Below are 23,620 nucleotides of genomic sequence, written 5' to 3'. Positions count from 1 at the left end.
TAATGGTATCACATGAGAGGGAGGGTACCTTTTGATCCTTTGGCTTATGAAATCCCAAAGTTATGATCATTTAAGGAAAAGAAAATGAAGGATTGATAAATGTGAAAAAGCAATTTTGTATTAGGAGCAAAAGGGCGGTGCCTGTGGCTCAGTGAGTAGGGCACTGGCCCCATATACTGAGGATGGCGGGTTAGAACCTGGCCCTGGCCAAACTGCAACAAAAAAATAGTGGGGTGTTGTAGTGGGCGCTTGTAGTCCCAGCTACTCGGGAGGCTGAGGCAAGATAATCGCCTAAGCCCAAGAGCTAGAGGTTGCTGTGAGCTGTGTGAGGCCATGGCATTCTACCAAGGGTGACAAAGTGAGACTCTGTCTCTAAAAAAAATATAATAATAATTAGAAGCAAAGAATAGGACCAGTGTCTGCTGGAAGGACACAGTATTCTTCTAGATGAGATAGGGATGTATGTGAACTAAGTGTTGTTTTCCCTTCTAAGTGGCTTGAGCTGCCAAGTCTTTGCCAGAGGTTGATCATTATAGTTTATAGACCATATTTTTTATTTCCTAATTACATTCAAAGCTATAGTTGTTTTATGGATATTCCTCAAGACTGGTGCTGGCCCTCTATGCATCTGAAAATAATTATATAGCATAAATCTAGACTGTTTAGTTTTTAAAATTTCAAGAAGTGTTTATTTGTTTGGCATATAAATTCTCCATCTGCTTCACTTCTTTCTGATAATTCAAAAATATGCTTGCTGTAAAATAAGGTAAGATACTTTATGTAGTTCTGAGTTAAAGTATTTAGATTAAAAAATAATAACGAATTATACTTTTCTGTTGATCCTATGACTGTGGCTTAGTCATTTTGACTACTTACTATTATACTGTTTATTTTTTTTTGAAACGGAGTCTTATTCTTTTGCCCTGGATAGAGTGCTGTGGCGCTGTCATAGCTCACAGCAACCTCAGACTCCTGGGCTCAAGTGATCCTCCTGCCTAAACCTCCCAACTAGCTGGGACTATAGGCACCCACCACCACGCCCACCTAGTTTTTCTATTTTTAGTGGAGAATGGGGTCTTTCTCTTGCTCAGGCTGGTCTCAAACTCCTGAGCTCAAGTGATCCTCCTGCTTTGTCCTCCCAGAATTCTGGGATTATAGGTGGAGCCATATGCCTGCCTCAGTCCTGCTGTTATAGTCTTTTTCTACATTACAAAAGCATATATTTTGGGTGTTTACCCCCTTAGAACCCATACTCCACCATAATGACACAAGTCCTCTCCTCTCTCCCTTATTGGTGAGTAGTATAGTGTAGGCCTGTGTTCAGATTCTTTTACCGATTGAGTAAATACATAAACTCTTCATGTTTTATTTTCTCATCTGTGAAATAAATCTAGTACAATTTCTTTTTCATTGTTTTTCGGTTTGAGGGAGAAAATTTGTAAAATGCCAGACACTCTGCTTGGCTCTCAGTAAACACCAGATAAATGATTACTGTTGTGATTACTGAGAAGTGCCTGTAGACGTCTTTGCTATGTGTACTGAAAATCGTATGTGGTGTAAGGAGAAGAGTGCCCAGGACTTGGGGGTTTGCGCAGCTGCCTATGTGGCAGACCATTTCTGTTACGTATATTGACTTGCTCAGATTTGTGAAAATAAACTAATTTATCTCTGAGTCTCTTCTTTGTCAATTTGAATTCTAATAGATTATTTTTCTTTTTCTTTTTTAAAGGGTGCTATTTTCTTGGAAGGTGTAACTGTTAAAGGTGTAACTCAAGTGACAACTCAACCAAAGTTAGGAGAGGTACAGCAGAAGTGTCATCAGTTCTGTGGCTGGGAAGGGTAATAAATATTTTAAACTTTTATATTAAACCTTTTTGCACTCTACAACACTTAAAATTGATGCAAACGTTGACAGATTTTTTTGCCCCTTGAAGTTAGTATGTTTACAGAGAGGACTTAAAAAGATACCAGGTAGTTTTCAAGATAATCAGTGCAATAAACAGTTGAATCAAAATTAGATACTCACATACCTTCCTACCATAATAAAAAGTTACTGTTTGTACTTTCTAGTATTTGTTTAATGTTTTTGACTCCACTACTGCTTATTAGTGTTTGGGCTGGTATTGTTAATTTATTAAGGGAGAAAAGGTAAAAAATTGAATGTGCCTCATTTTCCCATTTTTCTATAAACAGAAGCCTGGCTATATTAGCCTTAGAGATAGTCTACTCCCTACTAGGACTTGAAAATATTTATCAGAAATTTCATGGGAAAGGGTTCAGGAGAAGAGTTCATTGCAGTTATTCTCATATCTTAGTCTGTGGTCATTTCTGTTGATCGTTGGAATATGTGGCAGAAAATTATAATACAGCTGGAAACAAGAAAACAGAATTATTAATTAAAAATTCCTAATATAAGGAACTGTACTGATACATAAATATCAGATAAATCAGCTAGAAATAATTTTAATTAAAAGATGAAAATAATGAGAAATCATATTGGGTTTAATGTTGTGGTGTCATGATGGAGAAATATGGGGTCTGTAAGGTCATTAAGCCAAGATTGAAACTTCTTATTTACAAACATACCTGCTTTTAGATCATATATACTAGACTTTTAAAATTAGCTTAATATTTATAATATATCAGTAGCAATTTAGAACTCTGTTAACTTGCATTCTAAAGTGTCAGGAAAATGATATCGTTTAATTAACATTATTGTGAAAGCTAATAGTATTCCAGTTGATATTCATCTCATGATAGGGAGAAAGAACATTGTGATGCATGTGTGATTGATTTGAAATTGGCTTAAGATGTGTATTGCTTTGTATGGATACCCTGCCACGATAGTAATAAAATGTTCTTCTGTAAGGTCTGGATTCCCTGGGGCACAGCCTGTTTCTATGGACAAGCAAAATATTAAGCTTTTAGAACAGAAGCCATATAAAGTAAGCTGGAAAGCAGATGGTACTCGGTAAGTTAGACTGCTAAAAAAGATATTCAAATAAATCTAATGCTTGAAGAATACTGCTTTGTTGTTAGGGAAAGTTTGCACTCTTACGAGTGTGAATTTCTGCCTTGAATAGCAAAATAAGAATGTTTAAAAAAATAGTATAGGTTTTAGGTTGGTGCCTGTGGCTCAGTGGGTAGGGTGCTGGCCCCATATACCAAGGGTGGTGGGTTCGAACCTGGCCCCGGCCAAACTGCAACAAAAAAATAGCTGGGTGTTGTGACAGGCGCCTGTAGTCCAAGCTACTCGGGAGGCTGAGGCAAGAGAATCACCTAAGCCCAGAAGTTGGAGGTTGCTGTGAGCTGTGATGTTATGGCACTCTACTGTGGGTGATAAAGTGAGACTCTGTCTCTCTGGAAAAAAAAAAATAGTATAGGTTTTGTTTTGCTCGTATTCTGGCTTATGAAATACATTCTGCTTATTCTGTTAGATTTTTGGTTTCAGAGTTCTGTTAGTTTTATATAAATATGTCATGAATGTTAAGTTTGAAAGTTTTTTTTTGGTATGTCTGCTGCCCACTATCTCGTTTTTAATGGATATTAATTTGTTTTGATAGAGTCTTGCTCTGTCAACCCTGGGTAGAGTACAGTGGCATTATTGTAGCTCACAGCAACTCAGCCTCCCAACTGTCTAGGATTGTAGACCTGTGCTTCCTCACCTGGCTAATTTTTTTATTTTTAGTGGAGACTGGGTCTTGCTCTTGCTCAGGCTGGTCTCGAACTCCTGACCTCAAGTAATCCTTCCTACTCGGCCTCCTAGAGTGTTGGGATTACAAGCGTGAACCATTGTGCCTGGCCAGGTTTTACAAACATTAGAACCTCTGTAGTTGACCACTTTCTTAAGTTTACCTCATTTTTATAGATCAGACACGTGCCAAATGTATATATCAGTACAGTTAGGCCCCCCCCCCCTTATGTTGACTACTTCCATATGTTGACCAGTTTGTTACAGTCCCTTGGATGGTCAACAGAAGTTTGTTTCTACTATATTTTTATTTTTATTTATTTATTTTTTTTGTAGAGATAGAGTCTCATTTTACCACCGTTGGTAGAGTGCCGTGGCGTCACACAGCTCACAGCAACCTCTAGCTCTTGGGCTTACGTGATTCTCTTGGCCTCAGCCTCCCGAGTAGCTGGGACTATAGGCGCCCGCCACAACGCCTGGCTATTTTTTTGTTGCAGTTTTGCCGGGGCTGGGTTTGAACCCGCCACCCTCGGTATATGGGGCCGGCGCCCTACTCACTAAGCCACAGGCGCCACCCTGTACTATACTTTTAAAGTTGTTGTATTCTTACAGTAAAACTTTAACCTCAAATTCTATATTCCTAAGCTTTAAAATATTAATGTAAGTTTTATGCATTCTCAATAACATTTCACTTTTTCTTTCTCTTTTGTAATGTATATATTTTTGGATTGATTACAGTTTTGCTACATGTATTTATTCATTCAGCAAAGTTGTAAGAGTTGGAATTATTATTTTAACAGATACTAATGCAGAAGTCCTATTAACTTTTTCATTATAAAATGTTTTAGAGTAACTGTAAGTATATATATGTATGTATATATGTATGTATGTATGTATATATATGTATATGAAGTTTTCAACTTATTTTGAAGATGCCAAAGGTTGAATTTAGTGTTATGATACCTTGTTGAATGCTGAAGTGACAGTTATACCCTTTGTGTCATGCTATCTTTATCTCCATTTAAGTTGTGGTTACCTTAAGATTCATATGGAGAGGCTGGGCCTGGCGGCTTACTCCTATAATCTTAGCACTCTGGGAGGCTGAGGTGGAGGAATTGCTTGAGTTCAGGAGTACGAGACCAGCCTGAGCAAGAGTGAGACCCTGTCTCTAAAAAAATTAGCTGGGTGTTGTGGTGAGTGCTTATAGTCCAGCTACTTGGGAGGCTGAGGCAAGAGGATCATTTGAGCCCACAAGTTTGAGGTTGCTGTGAGCTATAACACCATGGCACTTAACCCCAGGGTGACTGAGTGAGACTCTGTCTCAAAAAAAAAAAAAAAAAAAGATTTATATGGAGACATGAAGTGGGGCAGATATAACTTGATTTCACTTTTAGGTGAATATAATGATGCTATTTTAGTATGATAATATGTAAAAATATTTTCTTTTATTTTTATAAATAAAAAATATATATATATATATTTTAGTATCCTTTCCATTTAATTTAGTATTTTCTAGCTTTGTTTTTGGTTGGGGTATTTCATAGGTAGGACAGGTTCATGTAACAAAATTCAGAAAATAAGAAAAAAAAAAAGAAAATAGTAATGAAGAGAATAGTGTACACTGTCTCCTCCCCCAAAAATAAATGAAGAGAAATACCATCATCTAAAGATAGTCACTACCATAATTGCAGTATTTTCCTTTTTCTTTGGGCTATATGGCAGTTACCGTTTTTAATGTTCTTGGTATACTAATTCAAATAGTTAAAAAACAAGTGTGTTTTACATGTCTACATTCATTTGTTCATATTATTTTGAATTAAAAATGAACTAGGTTTAAGATTAGTATTAATACATGATATAAAACTCAAAACAGTATAGAAATAAAAGTTTTTCTGCTTATGTGCTTGCAGGAGTTGTACAAAGTTGGATATAATTATAGAACAGATACAGCTAATTTTGGCCATTTACCTCTTCTGCACCCCTTCCTTGTACTGTGTGTTTTTGAAAGATAAGTGAAAATTAGCTTCACTACTTATTTTCAGAATGTCGGAATTATATTTATTTACTTTTTTGGTTTAGATTAAGTTCAGAATCTATTAAACTGGTAGTAAGTATTAGCAGATGTTAAGGAAGTTAGTTGTTGAGACATATATTATTAATAGATACGTAACAGATGCATTTGTTATTTACCACTTTGAGTGGAGAAAGTGGAAAAGACAAGGCTCAAGGTACCTGTGAGGAACTGGGCGCCACAGGGGGAGGTGAGCGGCAGGTGGCAGGCGAGTGAGCGAAGCTTCCTCTGTATTGCAGCCACTCCCGATCACTCACCTTGCTCTCCATTGCTTGTTATCACTGCCCGAAATCCACTGCCTGTCAGATCAGGGGTGTACATTAGAGTCTCATAGGAACATGAACTCCACTGTAAATGCACATGCAAGGGATCCAGTTTGCATGACAATTGGCTCAAGTGGTTTGGACTAAGGTGTATTTGATTGATTGTGGAAATATCTTATTTCTCTTAGAAATAAGCTCCACCAAAAACAAAAGGGAAAACCTTGAGTGTTGAATACCTACTCTGTTTTAGGATCCATTATTCTAGGGGGAAAAGTTTATGTGAAGTGTTTTCCGGACTAGTGCAAAGTCTCTTTTGCTCAGTAGGATTTAAGTCCAATAACATGGGAGAGGAACTTTCTGGGATTTATAGGGTGAAAAAAACTGAAGACTGGTCTTGGAAGCCGTGAAATCAGAATAGCTGACTAGTAGCCATGAACCCTAGATTCCATTGTCTTTAAAGCCTTGTCAACATAGAGCATGAGATCTTTTTATTATCCACATTCCAGAATTTTGTGGCCATTTCTTGTATTTACGAACAATATGTAGTAGATCCAAGGATCTCTGAAATTGAGTGTAATGTGAGATCTGGATATAGTTAGCAGTGAAAGGTATTGCTTAGACATTTTTCATAGCTTGGCCAGTGCCTAGAAGTAATAGTAAGTAGAGTGGCAGTTTTGGCAGGATTCTAAACATTGTAGAATAGGGGATATTTTCTAGCTATAAAACCAAATAATACAGAAATGAAAAGGTTTTCAAACAGTGACCAAATGAGAAATTTATCTTTATTATAGTTAGTGAATTGATAGCCACTGAACCACTGCAGTCTCAGAAACAGGTGACATCAAAGGTTGTTTGGTGGAAGAGCTCTTTCTTTCTTTCTTTCTTTCTTTCTTTCTTTCTTTTCTTTTCTTTTCTTTTCTTTTCTTTTCTTTTCTTTTCTTTTCTTTTCTTTTCTTTTCTTTTCTTTTCTTTTCTTTTCTTTTCTTTCTTTCTCTCTCTCTCTCTCTCTCTCTCTTTCTTTCTCTCTTTCTTTCTTTCTCTCTTTCTTTCTCTCTTTCTTTCTTTCTCTCTTTCTTTCTTTCTCTCTCTCTCTCTCTCTTTCTTTCTTTCTCTCTTTCTCTCTCTCCCCCCCTCCCCCCCCCCCCAACTCCTGGGCTGTTGCCCTGGGTAGAGTGCCATCAGCTCACAGCAACCTCCAACTCCTGGGCTCAAGCGATTCTTCTGCCTTCGCCTCCCAAGTAGCTGGGACTACAGGTGCCTGCCACAATGCCGGCTATTTTTTGGTTGCAGCCGTCATTGTTGTTTGGTGGGCCTGGGCTGGATTTGAACCCACTAGCTCAGGTGTATGTGGCTGGCGCTTTAGCGGCTTGAGCCACAGGTGCCAAGCGAGGAAGAGCTGTTTCTTGTATTTCAGTAAAATCATACATTTTAAATGTGAGATATCCTTAGTTTTTATAGCTCTCACTACTCTTGGTTACAATTTTTAATCTCTAAAATTTACATTAAATGTTTTTTTATTTTGGCTGGGTGTTGTGGCTCATGCCTGTAATCCCAGCACTCTGGGAGGCCGAGGTGGGAGCATTGCCTGAGCTCAAGAGTTCAGGACCAGCCTGAGCAAGAGTGAGACCTCATTTCTACTAAAAAGAGAAAAACTAGGGCGGCGCCTGTGGCTCAAAGGAGTAGCGCCCCAGCCCCAAATGCTGGAGGTGGCCAGTTCAAGCCCAGCCCTGGCCAAAAACTGCAAAAAAAAAAAAAAAAGAGAGAGAGAGAGAAAAACTAACCAGGCATTGTGGCAGGCACCTTTAGTTCCAGCTACTCAGGAGGATCTCTTGAGCTCAAGAGTTTAAGGTTGCTGTGAGCTCTTGACTCCAGGGGCACTCTACCCAGGGAGGCAGAGGGAGACTCTTATCTCAAAGAAAAAAATAACTTTTTATCTTTTCATTTGGAATGCAACATTCTAAAAATAGTACAAAGAATTTCTGTGTGTCCTTTAGCCAGATTCTCCAAATGTTAACGTGTTATATAACTACAGTACAATGATAAAATCAAGAAATTAACATTAATATATTGACATTATCTAACTATTGACCTTATTCAAATTTCGCCAAAAGTTTTCAATAGTATCCCATGTCTTGTCCAGTAGCCAATGTAGGATTACATGTTTCATTATGTTGTCTTGTCTCTTCCTTTTCTTTTTTCTAAAACAATTCTTTATACTTTCTTTTATGACTTTGGATTTTTTTTTTTTTTTTTGAGACAGTCTTACTCAGTCAACCTGGGTAAAGTATCATGGCATCGTAGCTCACAACAACCTCAAACTCCTGGGCTCAAGAGATCCTCTTGCCTCAGCCTGCCAAGTAGCTGGGATTATAGGCACCCACCACTGTGCCTGGCTAATATTTCTAACTTCTCTAGAGACAGGGTCTTGCTGTTGCTCAGGCTGGTCTCAAACTCCTCAGCTCAAGCAATCTACCCTCCCCAGCCTCCCAGAATGCTAGGATTACAGGTGTGAGCCACCTTGCCTAGCCTTTTTATGACTTTGAATAGTACTTTTGAATAGCACTTACTAGTAGTTTTTCTCTCAAAGTTTGTCTTTTTCCTCTTGATTTAGGTTATGCATTTTGGCAAGAACATTATAGAAGTATTATTCTGTGCATCATTTTAGAACGCAGATAATATTGAATTGTCTCACTATTGGTGATGTTAACTTTGATCTCTTGGTTAAGTTGGTTGTCTGTCAGATTTGTCCCTGATAAAGTTACTATTTTCCATGTTGGACTTAATAAAAATGTTGTGGGGAAATACAGGGTATGTAAATATCCTGTTTCTTATATTTTTTTCCATTAATTATAATGTTCATTGATGATTCTTACTTGAAACAGGTTATCATTGTAATGTTTGCTTAGTAGAATAATAGATTCAACTGTAAAGAAGAACTTTTTCTTTTTCCTCATTTCTTTATTTTTTTTCTTTATGCTCTTAGTATGGACTCATAGACTAGCATTATATTCTGTGGGTTGTAATCTAATTGAGTAATTTATTGCTCAGAATGTCTCAGGTTTGGCCATTGAAAACACCTTCAGGTGACTCCTGTCTTTTTTTGAGACAGGGTCTCACTCTGTTGCCCAAGCCTAGAGTGCCATGACTCAGCCTAACTCATAGCAACCTCAGATTCCTAGGCTTAAGCCTCATCCTTCCAAGTAGCTGAGACTACTACAGGTGCCCGCCACAATGCCTGGCTAATTTTTCTAATGATGGGGTCTTGAACTCCTGAGCTCAAGGGATCCTCCTACCTTGGCCTCTAAGAGTGCTAGGATTACAGGTGTGAGTCACTGTGCCCAGCCAACTCCTGGTTTTTTGATATCTCCCATTCTTTTTTTTTCCCCCTAGAGACAAGGTCTTGCTCTGTTGCTCAGGCTGGAGTGAGGTGGTGTGATAATAGCATACTTGTAGCATTGAATTCCTGGGCTCAAGTGATCCTTCTGCCTCAGCCTTCCATAGGTAGACATTCATCACTATAGCCAGTTGATTAAAACATTTTTTTTGTGTGTTAAGGCATGGTCTTGCTATGTTGCCCAGTCTGATCCCAAGCTGCTGATCTTGAACTCTTGGCCTTAAGTCATCCTCTGCCTGGGCCTTTCATTTTTTTTTTTTTTTTTTTTTTTTTGTAGAGACAGAGTCTCACTTTATGGCCCTCGGTAGAGTGCCGTGGCCTCACACAGCTCACAGCAACCTCCAACTCCTGGGCTTAAGCGATTCTCCTGCCTCAGCCTCCCAAGTAGCTGGGACTACAGGCGCCCGCCACAACGCCCGGCTATTTTTTGGTTGCAGTTTGGCCGGGGCCGGGTTTGAACCCATCACCCTCAGTATATGGGGCCGGCGCCTTACCGACTGAGCCACAGGCACCGCCCCACTGCCTGGGCCTTTCAGAGTGCTGTGGTTATATAAGCATGAACCACTGTACCTGGCCTGTCTTTTTTGAGTACTTTACTGCTTTCTGACCTATTTTCTATTTTTCCCATTCTAGCCCTGAGATCAAACATTTCTCCAAGGAGTGGTATTTAGAAACCAATTTCTGGGCACTAGGGGGGCTCATTACCACGAGGGTATTGTTGCTTTCAGGAGATAGTGCTGGCAACGTGAGTGTACACATATATGCATACCTGTGTCTATTTCCCTATCGTGTGTGTACATTTTTCAAAGTCATGAGTTCATATTGATACTTCTAATACAATACCATAGTATTTATTCCGTTTTTTTCCTTTACTACTTATAACTCCTCTCTCTGACTAAAAGAAAGTTGGTTATGATTATCCACAATATTTACTGTAATATGCATAAAGTAGTTTTGGAATTGCTATCCCATGCCCATTTGACGAAAGTATGATATTTGTGAACAGCTGGTCTGATTTTAGCCTTAGGGTATATAGTCAGTGTGTACTGGGTTATAAAGTTGCTTAAATTATTTTCTTTCTTCCTACCACCCCCTTTTGTATAATTCTTTTTACTATATAACCTTGATAAGTCAGAATAATTATGTTTTCATTTGTAATACAATTCATTTCACTTGTTTCTGTTATATTTGGGGTTCACCCTCCTTTGATGACTTCAATTGTTTATTTTCCTGATTATGTGTAACATTACCATGGTTATAAGTCAGAACACAAAAGAATGGTACCATCTTAGAAATGTTACTCTCGCTTATCTCTTTTACCCCTTCTCATTTTCCTACTTTTGCGTCCTGTTGCTAACTCCCCTCGTGTATGTGAGCAATCTCTTTATCCTTCCCAGGTCTTTCTTTTTGTACAGATGAGCGGATACATGTGTATGTCTGTTTCCTCTTGTAGGAAAGATAACATACTCTTCAGAACTGGATAGTCTTTTGTGTCTTGCTCTTTTCCATTTAACAGTCTGTACTAGAAACCACTGTGAATCACTTCCACATCTCATCCTCATTCTTTTTCACAGCAGCATAGTAGTCATTGTGTGGATGTACCATAGTTGATTCAATCATTCTCCTATGTATAGATGTTCAGATTGTTCCCAACATTTTGTAATTACCTTTGATGCTGCAGTGAATATTTTCATCCTTCCCTCTTCCTCTTCCCTCCCGTATTGTTTCAGGGTATATCTTCAGGGTAAATTCCTAGAAGGAAGGATTACTGAGTCAAAGGCTAAAGTATATGAAGTTCTGTTACATATTACCAATTTCTGCTTTAAAAGGGGAGTACCAGGTTGTGTATGAGAACACTCCCACAGGCAGTGTATGAGAACGCCTGTGCCATCATAACCTCACCAACAAAATGTGCTGTCAAATTTTAAAATTTTCACCAATCTGATAAGTTAAGACACAGAATGTCAGTGTAGTTTGTAATTGTGAATGAGGTTCAACAACTTTTCTTATGTTTAAGGGCTGTGCTTATCTTTTTTGGAATTGTCTGTCCATGTCTCTTTCCTTTTGTATTTTCATTTTGTTCATGTTTTTTGCTGTGTAAAATTATATTATTTTTATGACGTCTAATTTATTAATCTTTTATTGCCTCTGAATTTTGAATCATAGTAAGTCTTTATAACTAAGGTTAAAGAGGAATTCTCTCATATTTCTTCTAGTATTTGTATGTTTTTTTTCTTTTCATCTATCAGACGTTCAAATTATAGGTAACAAAGCATTTCTACACATTTAAAAATATATTCTTTTATTGTTACTATCATCATTATTTTGCTTTGTGGAACTAATGTCTTAAATTCAGTTTTTGTTTTTTTTTAGAGATAGAATCTCACTTTACACCCTCGATAGAGTGCGTGGTGTCACAGATCACAGCAACCTCCAGCTTTTTTGGCTTTCGTGATTCTCTTACCTCAGCCTCCCGAGTAGCTGGGACTACAGGCACCCACTACAATGCCCTGCTATTTTTTTGTTGTAGTTTGGCTGGGGCTGGGTTTGAACCCGCCACCCTCAGTATATGGGGCTGGTGCCCTACTCACTGAGCCACAGGCACCACCCTTAAATTCAGTTTTTGAATGACAAATATCTCTTTAGATCTAGAACTGAGTCATGACAGTGTACTTGGAAATATCTTTCTCATAGTAAACATCTTGTGTACTAGACCTTAATATAAAAAAGACTTATTTTAAATATATTTGGTAGTGCTTTTCTCTGATGTTTCTTTGTCTGTAGTATCTTTCATAATGGTAGAAGGTTTTTGAGATCTATGTGGCTTTGATAGGAGTTGAGGTCAAAAGTTATAATTCTAATCCACCGGGTACTAAGTTTGCAAAGTAGGATACAGATTTACAAATATTTTCTTTTCTTTTTTTTTTATTGTTAAATCATAGCTGTGTACATTAGTGCAATCGCCTGTACCCATTCTAAGATGCACCATAGATGTGGCCCCACCCATTACCCTCCCTCTACCAAAACCTCCCCCCTCCCTTCCCCTTCCTTGGCCCTTTCCCCATAGTCTTGTTCTATAGTTGGGTTATAATCTTCATGTGAAAGCTATAATTTAGCTTCATAGTAGAGCTGAGTACATTGGATACTTTTTCTTCTATTCCTGAGATACTTTGCTAAGAAGAATATGTTCCAGTTCCATCCATGTAAACATGAAAGAGGTAAAGTCTCCATCTTTCTTTAAGGCTGCATAGTATTCCATGGTATACATGTACCACAATTTGCTAGTCCATTCGTGGGTCGATGGGCACTTGGGCTTCTTCCATGACTTAGCAATTATGAATTGGGCTGCAATAAACATTCTGGTACAGATGTCTTTGTTATATTGTGACTTTTGGTCTTCTGGGTATATACCTAGTAAAGGAATTATAGGATCGAATGGCAGGTCTATTTTTAGGTCTCTAAGCATTCTCCAAACATCCTTCTAGAAGGAACGTATTAGTGTGCATTCCCACCAGTAGTGTAGAAGTGTGCCCTTTCCTCCACATCCACGCCAACATTTCTGGTTTTGGGATTTTGTTATGTGGGCTACTCTTACTGGGGTTAGGTGATATCTCAGAGTAGTTTTGATTTGCATTTGTCTGATGATTAAGGATGATGAGCTTTTTTTCATGTGTTTGTAGATTTTGTGTTGGTCTTCTTTAGAGAAGTTTCTCTTCAAGTCCCTTGCCCACCCTGAGATGGGGTCATGTGTTCTTTTCTTGTTAATACTTTTGAGTTCTCTGTGGATTCTGGTTATTAGACCTTTATTGGAGGTATAACCTGCAAATATTTTCTCCCATTCTGAGGGCTGTCTGCTTGCTTTACTCACTATGTTCTTGGCTGTGCAGAAGCTTTTTAGTTTGATCAGGTCCCAGTAGTGTATTTTTGATACTGCTTCAATTGCCTGGGGAGTCCTCCTCATAAAATATTCACCCAGGCTGATTCCTTGAGGAGTTTTCCCTGCACTTTCTTCAAGTATTTTTATAGTTTCATGTCTTAAGTTTAAATCTTTTATCCAGTGAGAGTCTATCTTAGTTAATGGTGAAAGGTGTGGGTCCAGTTTCAATCTTCTACAGGTTGCCAGCCAGTTTACCCAGCACCATTTGTTAAATAGGGAATCTTTTCCCCACTGAATGTTTTTAATTGGCTTGTCAAAGATCAAATAACAGTAAGTAGCTGGATCCATCTCTTGGTTCTCTATTCTGTTCCAGACATCTACTTCTCTGCTTTTGTGCCAGTACCATGCTGTTTTGCTCACTGTTGATTTATAGTACAGTCTCAGGTCTGGTCGCGTGATTCCTCTTGCTTTGTTTTTATTGCTCAGTAATGTCTTGGCTATTCAAGGTTTTTTTCTGATTCCATATAAAACGAAGTATTATTTTTTCAAGATCGTTAAAGTATGACAATGGAGCTTTAATAGGAATTGCATTAAAACTATATATTGCTTTGGGCAGTATGGACATTTTTTTTTTTTTTTTTTTGGCTGGGGCTGGGTTTGAACTCGCCACCTCCGGCATATGGGACCGGCGCCCTACTCCTTGAGCCACAGGCGCCGCCCGTGGGTAGTATGGACATTTTAACAATGTTGATTCTTCCCAGCCATGAGCGTGGTATGTTTTTCCATCTGTTAACATCTTCGGCTATTTCTTTTCTTAGAGTTTCATAGTTCTCTTTGTAGAGATCTTTTGTGTCCTTTGTTAGGTATACTCCCAAATATTTCATCTTCTTTGGCACTACTGTGAAAGGAATAGAGTCCTTGACTGTTTTTTCGGCTTGGTTATTGTTGGTATATATAAAGGCTACAAATTTATGGGTGTTGATTGTGTAGCCTGAAACATTGCTATATTCCTTGATCACTTCTAAAAGTTTTGTAGTAGAATCCCTAGTGTTTTCCAGATATACGATCATATCATCTGCGAAGAGTGAAAGTTTGATCTCTTCTGACCCTATGTGGATACCCTTGATCGCCTTTTCTTCCCTAATTGCAATGGCTAAAACTTCCATTATAATGTTAAAGAGCAATGGAGACAATGGGGAACCTTGCCTGGTTCCTGATCTAAGTGGAAATGATTTCAATTTAACTCCATTGAATACGATATTGGCTGTGGGTTTGCTGTAGACGGCCTCTATTAGTTTAAGAAATGTCCCTTCTATACCAGTTTTCTTAAGTACTCTGATCATGAAGGAATGCTGGATATTATCAAAAGCTTTTTCTGCATCAATTGAAAGAATCATATGGTCTTTCTTTTTAGGTTTGTTTATGTGTTGAATTACATTTATAGATTTACGTATATTGAACCTGCCTTGAGACCCTGGGATAAATCCGACTTGGTCATGGTGTATAATTTTTTTGATGTGTTGTTGGATTCTGTTTGTTAGGATCTTATTGAGTATTTTAGCATCTATATTCATTAGTCATATTGGTCTATAATTTTCTTTTCTTGTTGGGTCTTTCCCTGGTTTGGGGATCAAAGTGATATTTGCTTCGTAGAATGTGCTGGGCAATATTCCTTCTTTTTCTATATTTTGGAAGAGGTTTAGTAGTATAGGTACTAGTTCTTCTTTAAATGTTTGGTAGAATTCTGATGTAAAGCCATCCGGTCCTGGGCTTTTCTTTTTAGGGAGATTTTGTATAGTGGATGCTATTTCAGAACTTGATATATGCCTGTTCAACATTTCCACTTCATTCTGGCTAAGTCTTGGTAGGTGGCGTACTTCCAGGTATTGGTCGATTTCTTTCAGATTTTCATATTTGTCAGAGTAGAGTTTCTTGTAGTATTCGTTAAGGATTTTTTGAATTTCTGAGGGGTCTGTTGTTATGTCATCATTACCATTTCTGATTGGTGAAATTAGAGATTTTACTCTTTTTTTCCTTGTTAGGTTGGGCAAGGGTTTATCTATTTTGTTGATCTTTTCAAAAAACCAGCTTTGGATTTATTGATCTGTTGTATAATTCTTTTGTTTTCAATTTCATTTAATTCTGCTCTGATTTTGGTTATTTCTTTTCTTCTGCTGCGTTTGGGGTTGAAGTGTTCTTCTTTCTCCAGTTGCTTGGGATGTTCCATTAAGTTATTGACTTCCTCTCTTTCTGTTTTCTTGAGGAAGGCTTGCAGTGCTATAAATTTCCCTCTTAGGACTGCCTTTGCAGTATCCCAGAGGTTCTGGTAATTCGTGTCTTGATTGTTGTTTTGTTCCAAAAATATGGTGATTTCCTTCTTAATCTCGTCTATAACCCATGTATCCTTCAGCATAAGGATATGACCCAGCTATCATTCAGCATACAGTTATTTAGTTTCCATGTTTTTGTATGGGTATGCAGGTTCCTGTTGTTATTTAGTTCAACTTTTATTCCATGATGGTCTGAGAAGATGCAAGGAATAATTTCTATTTTTTAAAATTTGCTGAGGTTAGATTTGTGGCCTAGGATGTGGTCGATTTTGGAGTATGTTCTGTGGGCTGATGAGAAGAATGTGTATTCAGTTTTTGGGGGATGAAATGTTCTGTAGATGTCTGTTAAGTCCAGATGTTGAATGGTTGAGTTTAAATCTAAAATTTCTTTGCTTAGCTTCTTTTTGGAGGATTTATCCGGGACTGCTAAAGGAGTGTTAAAATCTCCAACTACTATGGAAGTGGAGGAAATCGAGTTGCTCATGTCTGTTAGTTTCTGTTATAAATTGAGGTGCGTTGTGGTTGGGTGCATAAATATTAATAATTGAGATCTCATCATATTGAGTATTACCGTTAACAAATATGAAGTGTCCATCCTTATCCTTAATTATTTTGGTTGGTTTAAAGCCTATTGCGTCTGTGAACAGGATTGCAACGCCTGCTTTTTTCTGCTTTCCGTTTGCCTGGAATATAGGTGACCATCACTTCACCTTGAGTCTATATCTGTCTTTTAATGTAAGATGCGATTCTTGGATGCAGCAGATATCTGGCTTGAGTTTTTGTATCCAGTCCACCAACCTATGCCTCTTTAGAGGACAATTTAAACCATCACATTAATTGAGAGTATTGGTAAGCCTTTTGAGAGACCGGTGGACATTTTTAATCCTTTTGTGACTGTGGAAGTTGGAATTTGATCAAAAATTTTTTGTGTGGGTTTACTTTTGTGGTGGATAATTACGCTGGTCTTTATGGAGGATAGGTCTAAGAATGTCCTGGAGAGCTGGTTTAGTTGTGGCAAATTTCTTCAACATGTGAATGTCGTTGAAGTATTTAATTTCTCCGTCATAAATGAAACTCAGTTTAGCTGGGTACAGGATCCTGGGTTGAAAGTTATTTTGTTTTAGGAGATTAAAAGTCGATGACCATCCTCTTCTAGCTTGAAAGGTTTCAGCAGAGATATCTCCAGTTATTCTGATATTCTTCCCCTTGTAGGTAATGGTTTTCTTTCGTCTGGCTGCTTTCAGAATTTTCTCCTTCATATTAACTTTAGTGAAATTGATTATGATGTGTCTGGGGGATGTCTTATTTGGGTTGAGTCGTTCTGGAGTTCTGAAACTGTCTGTTATCTGAATTTCGGAATCTCTTGGCATGTCTGGAAAGTTCTCCTTCATAATCTCATGGAGAAGAGACTCTGTGCCTTGTGAAGCCACTTTGTCATTTTTGGGGATCCCTATAAGACGAATATTGGTTTTCTTCAAATTATCCGAGAGTTCTCTGAGAGAGTGGTCTGTTTTTGCTCTCCATTTCTCTTCTTCTTTGAGGGTTTGGGAGCGTTTGAAAGCTTTGTCTTCAATGTCAGAAATCCTTCTTCTGCTTGCTCCATTCTGTTACTGAGGGATTCTACTGTGTTTCTCAGATCTTTGAGGGGTGCAACTTCTTCTTCTTCTTCTTTTTTTTTTTTTTTTGTGGTTTTTTGGCCGGGGCTGGGTTTGAACCCACCACCTCCTGCATATGGGACCGGCGTCCTACTCCTTGAGCCACAGGCGCCGCTCGGGGGATGCAACTTCTTATCTCAATGTGTCGAAATCTTTGGTCATTTGGTCTTTGAATCCGTTGAATTCTTGAGATAACCTTTGCAATTCTAATTTGATCTTATTTGCTTTGCAGATCCTGAATTCAATTTCTGACATCTCAGCTATTTGTTTGTGCATGGGGTCTTGTGCTGTTTCTGCCCCATTGATCCTTGGGGGAGTTGATTTACTCTGATTATTCATATTGCCAGAGTTTTTCTGTTAATTTCACCTCATGATTGTTTTTTACCATTGCCTCTGGCTGTCCTCAGAGTTGGGGAGGTGTCTCTCCAAGATTAGACCCCAGCGGGATCACTCTATTGTTGCTGGATCTTTGTAGGGAGTGACCCTGTGTAGTTCCTCTGGGGCTGCTCTGGTTGGGGGTCACTGCACAGCTCTTATGGAGTTCTGGGCTGCGCCAAGCCCAGGAGTTTGAGGTTGCTATGAGCTGTGACGTCACAGCACTCTACCCAGGGCAACAGCCCAAGGCTCAAGTGTACCAAAACTGTCTCACTCTGACCCTAAGGATTAAGGCTGTAAGGTAGCTCAGTCCCTGCCTTTAGGCTGCTCAGTCAGTGGGTTACTTTGACCCGCCCAATCCTTGCTCTGAGACCCTGAGGGCGGAGCTTGCTGGGGCAGTTCTTTCACAATGGCTTTCTGCGCCCAGCTCAGTGGCTCAGTCTGGGGCCCCAGACAATGCCCAAAGTTCTCCACATTCCTGCTCAAGCTCTCCCCAAGGCAGTTCAACTGAGTGCAAGTCCAAGAACACCGAAACAGTTCACAGGTAAGGCCTTTCCAGTTTGCAGTCTCACTGCTGCTTGTACTTACGGTTGCCGGCGTGATTAGGTCGATCGAACACATGCAACCACTTGCCAGTTTTCCACTGTTTTTGTCCTCCTCTTGGGGTCCAGAAGTCCCTTGCTGGTTCCCTGTATCCTCAAAGGGATGATTATAGGCAGATCCCACCGGCCAGAGATGCCTGGCGTCTTGTCTTCCCAGACTCGCTGTTCCCAGTTGCAGTGAAGCTGTTATTCGGCCGCCATCTTTAATCTCTCTCCATATATTTTCTATAATGCATGTTGTGCACCCATTTCCCACATGCAGTTTGATTTGTTTTTTTTTTTTCATCACGAGTCCTGGCACTTTCTTGGTTTTCTCTCTATAGTTTAGCCCATGTAAACTGTACTGGAGGAAAACACAGTCTTACTTCTAATGCTTAGGAATGTCTTGGGAAGATCAGAGAGCTTTTTTAGAAAAAACCCTGGGTGTTTAATGGTGCTTGGTATCTTAGTTCCTTTGTTCTACTATCAGAAGTGCCTGGGACTGGGTAATTAATATTGCTTGCATTTCTGGAGGGTGGGAAGTCCAGGATTCAGGTGCTGGTAGGTTTGGTGTCTGGTGAGGCTGACGTCTCTTCTCCCAAGATGATGCCTTGCTGCTGCACCTGCACGTTGTGGGAGGCGCAGGTTCTGCGTGCTCACCTTTCAAAAGGTGGGACAGCTTCAGGTCCTAACTACATCTCTCCTGCCCTTTTATAAGGTTTCTAGTCCTACCCATAAGGGCAAAGTCTTCATGGCCTTATCACCTCCTAAAGCAGGAGTGTCCAGTTTTTTCTTTTTTTTGTCTGTCACACATTGGAAGAAGAAGAGTTGTCTTGGGCCACACATTAAATACACAAACACTAATGAAAGCTTATAAAGCAGAAAAAAGGTCTGTGTATACTTATCATGATATCTGATACCACAGGTAAGCAAACAAAATCCTCACAAAATCAACATGTGACCAACAACCTCAGGCTGGACTCCTCAGTAAACATAACATAACATAACATAAAAACATAACAGTTTGTTTCAATACTTCTCCGTATTGATGCATTTGGGATGAAGTCTCAGCATGAATTTTGAAGAGGATACAAACGTTCAAATCATAGCACTTGGTTGCATTTTAAATTGTGCAAGTTTTTTATTGTTTTATTTTATTTTTTTTATTGAGACAGAGCCTCAAGCCGTTGCCCTGGGTAGAGTGCCACGGCATCACAGCTCACGACAACCTCCAACTGCTGGGTCAAGTGATTCTTCTGCCTCAGCCTCCCAAGTACCTGGGACTACAGGTGCCTGCCACAACGCAGGGTTTTTTTTTTGTTGAAGTTGTCATTGTTGGTTGGCAGGCTGGGGCTGGATTTGAACCCTCCAGCTCTGGTGTATGTGGCGGGCACCTTAGCCGCTTGAGCTACAGGCACTGAGCCAACTTGTGCAAGTTTAAAATTTTTAAGTTTTTGTATAGGAAAAATTGTTTGACTTTTCTCTGAACTTTGAAAATTATCTTTTGTTGCATTTCCTGTCCCTAAGATTTTGGTCATTCATCAAATTATAGTTCTTATTTCTTGAGTCTCTGCTGTGTGTCAGGTACTGTGCTAAGGGCTAGGAAAATAGCAGTGTACAAGATGGGCACTGTCGCTGTCTCACAGAGCTTGAAGATTATTATTGAACGATAAATCATTTGGGGATAATCAACAGCTTAGCATAAATTCAATAAATTCAATTGACAGCCTGAATACATATTTTATAGCCACATTGTCGGGGGTACGTAAGACCCTCAAGCCATTCAGTAGACCTGGTCTGATTTACTCAGAACAAGCAAGTTTGGTGAGTCAAAGTGAAAGTAAAGTATGGGGGAGGAGGAGTAAAGCAGCCGGGACTCCAGTGCAGCAGAAAAAAACATAACAGTTTGTTTCGAGTAAAGTATAAATAAGCATAGTCTTTTCTAGAGAGAAGAAAAGAGCCCCCCTCGTGAGTAAGAGGAGACACCACACAAAGGCAGTGCGCAAATAGGAGTATCTCATCTCAGCCCCTCCCACAATTATCTGTAGGAGTTTTCATTGGTCCCCAACGTCTTTAGGCATTCCTATCTATCTTGTATTGGTTATAGGTGACCTCAGTTGCCACCTATGCCCATTTTCCTTTTTAGCTATAATTGGCACCTGCTATTTTCCTGACAGTTGTATGGTCCTGTGGTGTTTGCAGCCTTTGCTGTGTGCATTGTTCTGTGGCTGTGACCATTACTCCACTTTACGTCACAAGCTAGAAACAGCATTTTGTGGAGAATGGGACAGTTGAATCACAAGATTCCCAAAACTCATTATTTATTGCAGGGCCTTTTTTGACTTTCTTATCTAGGAGGTCAGGCTTTTCTCCTAATTCACCTTAGTCCCTTTCTATCCCTAATCATAAATAAATTATCAATTGCTTTAGATTAAGTATTAAAAAAAATATACATATATTATGTTTTATATATTTATTTATATGTGTACACACACATATATTTTTTATGAACTATGTGTGTGTGTATATATATATATATATATATATATATATATATATTTAGACAGAGTCTCACTCTGTTGCCCCAGGTAGCATGTCATGGTGTCATAGCTCCCAGCAACCTCAGACCCTCAGACTCTTCTTGGCCTTGAGCAATCCTCTTGCCTCAAGCAACTGTGACTATAGGTACCTGCCATAATACCCAACTAGTTTTTCTATTTTTAGTAGAGATGGGGTTCTTGCTCTTGCTTAGGCTGGTCTCAAACTCTTGAGCTCCAGCAATCCACTTGCCTTAGCCCTTTAGAGTGCTGGGATTACAGGCAAGAGCCACTGCACCTGGCCTAATAGAGATCATTTTCTGAAAAAAAAAAAGAAAAAGATAAAAACAGAATAAACTTGATTAGATATGTGGCCTACACACAGTCCGTACACACACTAGGATATATGAGTATTTGGATCTTAGGCCTAGAGAAAAGTCTGCATTGAAAATGCAGATCTGGGAGCTGACAGCATGTGGTAACCAGGGTAGGATGCGCACAGATGGGCAGAGGCAGCTGCGGGGACTGAGCCTGCGAGAGGTAGGAGGAAACTGGTGAAAGACCTGCCATGGAAGGTGAAGGAAAACCAGATCGTGTAGGAGGAGGGAGGTCAGCAATGTTAAATCTCATGGAGAATAGGTGAGCTAAGGAGTGAATGTAGGCTGTAGCAACAAGCTATTCTGTGTTGGTTTGGGAAGTTCTCAGTTCACATATACTGCAGAATGGGGCAGTAGGAGTGAATTGAAAGTGATGACATTTTTCCTTTAAAGACCTCTACTTTTGTGTCTTGGCTGTTTTTAAATAACGTTTCTCTGGAGAGAGATTTCCAAGAAAGTCAAGAGAACATTAAATGGGAGCAAAATCACCTGATTTCATCCAAGAGATGAAAAGAGGTTTGCATGTGTCAGTGCCCACCTTCCTGTCAGTCTCACGCAAGATTTGGAAGAGGACTGGTTATTGACTCATGTATTTGGAGTAAACATGAAGTCAGACTTCCTAGCAGATAGTTGGACCGATTTGGTTGATGTGACATTGAGACTAGTCAAATGGGTTTTATGTAGCAAGCACTTTCTGTAGATTAAATAAGATGAAACTGCAGTTGCAAGATTTTGCTGAAAATATATTTTATGCATGTGATAAGATAAAAACATTATTAAACTATAATGTTGGTGAGATTTAAGTCTCACCCAACACACACACACACACACACACTCTGAATTAAACAAGATGACTCAGTGAAGGATCAACGGATATGATCGATAGCCACCATATTAAGACTTTTTTTTTTTTTTTTTGAGACAGAGTCTCATTTTGTTACCCTTGGTAGAGTGCCGTGGCATCACAGCTTCACAGCTCACAGCTCAACTATTTTTTTGGTTGTAATTGTCATTGTTGTTTGGCAGGCCCGGGCTGGGTTCAAACCCGCCAGCTTCAGTGTATTTGGCTGGTACCCTCACTGCTGAGCTACAGGCGCTGAGCCACTTTATTAAATCTTGATACCACTTTGATTAGATTGTCTTTCAGTTTTGTTGAAAGCTGCTTAACAAATTAAGATGGTAGTTTTAAAGGAGCTCCCTAAACTTCTGACAGTTCCCTAAAATACATTAAATTTTTAAACTTAATGTTCCTTTTGTCTTTAACGGTCTTACTTTATTCTTTTCATGGCTCTCTCCAAGACGGGCAAGTCCACTTGGGTATAAATACAATGCCAAGAGGAGTGATGTAAGGCCTAAGAGGCCTGCAGTGACAATTGGATTGAACTGTCTTGTAATTGTGAAATACTTCTTTTTCACAGATATTATAGGAAAAGATAATTGGAACTTTATAATAGAACTTAACTTCTCTATGTGCTTAGTTTGTTAGCAGAATTTATAATGCAATAAAAAGAAATTATCAGTCTTCAAAATAAATTAATTCAACATCCATTGAAAGTAGTGAGGACTTAGATTCATATAAAAATTTTAGAATTATTTTCACACATTTTATTGTAATTCTTCCTTCTGAGAAATTAAATACCATGAATTGAATTTCAGCTGTTTCTGAATTGTTATCTAGGTAAACCAGATTATTTGTTTGTTTATTTTTGAGAAGGGTTCTCACTATGTTGCCCAGACTAGAGTGCTGCAGTGTCAGCCTACTTCACAGTAATCTCAAACTCTTGGGCCCCAGTGATTCTCCTGCCACAGCCTCCCTAGTAGCTGGGACTACAGGTGCCTGCTGTAATGCCTAGCTAATTTGTTCTATTTTCCGTAAAGATGGGGTCTCTCTCATGTTCAGTCTGGTCTCCAACTCCTGAACTCAAGGGATCCTTCTGCCTTGATCTCCCAGAGTGCTAGGAGTACAGGTGTGAGCTACTGCACCTGGTCCAAATTATTTTTATAACTACTATTATAATGCAAATGGTAAAGTAAAAGATAACTTGGACTCTGTTTGATAGGAAAAATATAAGGCTATGGGAATAACTTGTAGCAGACCAACAAAAGCCTTGTAATAAATTGGTAATCACAAAGATTACAAACCATGGGCAGGCTTTTTAACCACTGTGTCCCTAGTAGTTAAAGTAGTACCTACAAATAGTATTGGTAGGCACTCAGTTATTAATATATTTTAATATTAACAAGTCAGTAAAAAGGTGCTAATGTTGTCACATTATACCTATGGAAGCACTTGTGGTTGCATAATTTTTGAGATTAAAAATATCACAATTTATGGGCGGCGCCTGTGGCTCAGTCGGTAAGGCGCCGGCCCCATATACCGAGGGTGGCGGGTTCAAACCGCCAAACTGCAACCAAAAAATAGCCGGGCATTGTGGCGGGTGCCTGTAGTCCCAGCTACTCGGGAGGCTG

General features: G+C 39.1%; 1 protein-coding gene across 5 annotated transcripts in view; it reads left to right on the top strand.

The window, feature by feature from the left end:
- The window catches only part of RNGTT (RNA guanylyltransferase and 5'-phosphatase), a 425,603-nt gene that overhangs the window by 78,526 nt on the left and 323,457 nt on the right, over positions 1-23,620 (top strand). For all 5 annotated transcript variants that reach the window (XM_053591687.1, XM_053591688.1, XM_053591692.1 and 2 more), the window contains 2 exons: positions 1,730-1,839; positions 2,870-2,971. In XM_053591687.1, the coding sequence (XP_053447662.1) occupies positions 1,730-1,839; positions 2,870-2,971 (212 nt within the window). The remainder of the gene's footprint in view (positions 1-1,729; positions 1,840-2,869; positions 2,972-23,620) is intronic.

The sequence above is a fragment of the Nycticebus coucang genome, chromosome 5 (assembly GCF_027406575.1).
Source record: "Nycticebus coucang isolate mNycCou1 chromosome 5, mNycCou1.pri, whole genome shotgun sequence".
NCBI lineage: Eukaryota > Metazoa > Chordata > Mammalia > Primates > Lorisidae > Nycticebus > Nycticebus coucang.
Note: the sequence above shows the minus strand (reverse complement) of the source record. Positions and strands in the feature narration are given on the sequence as shown.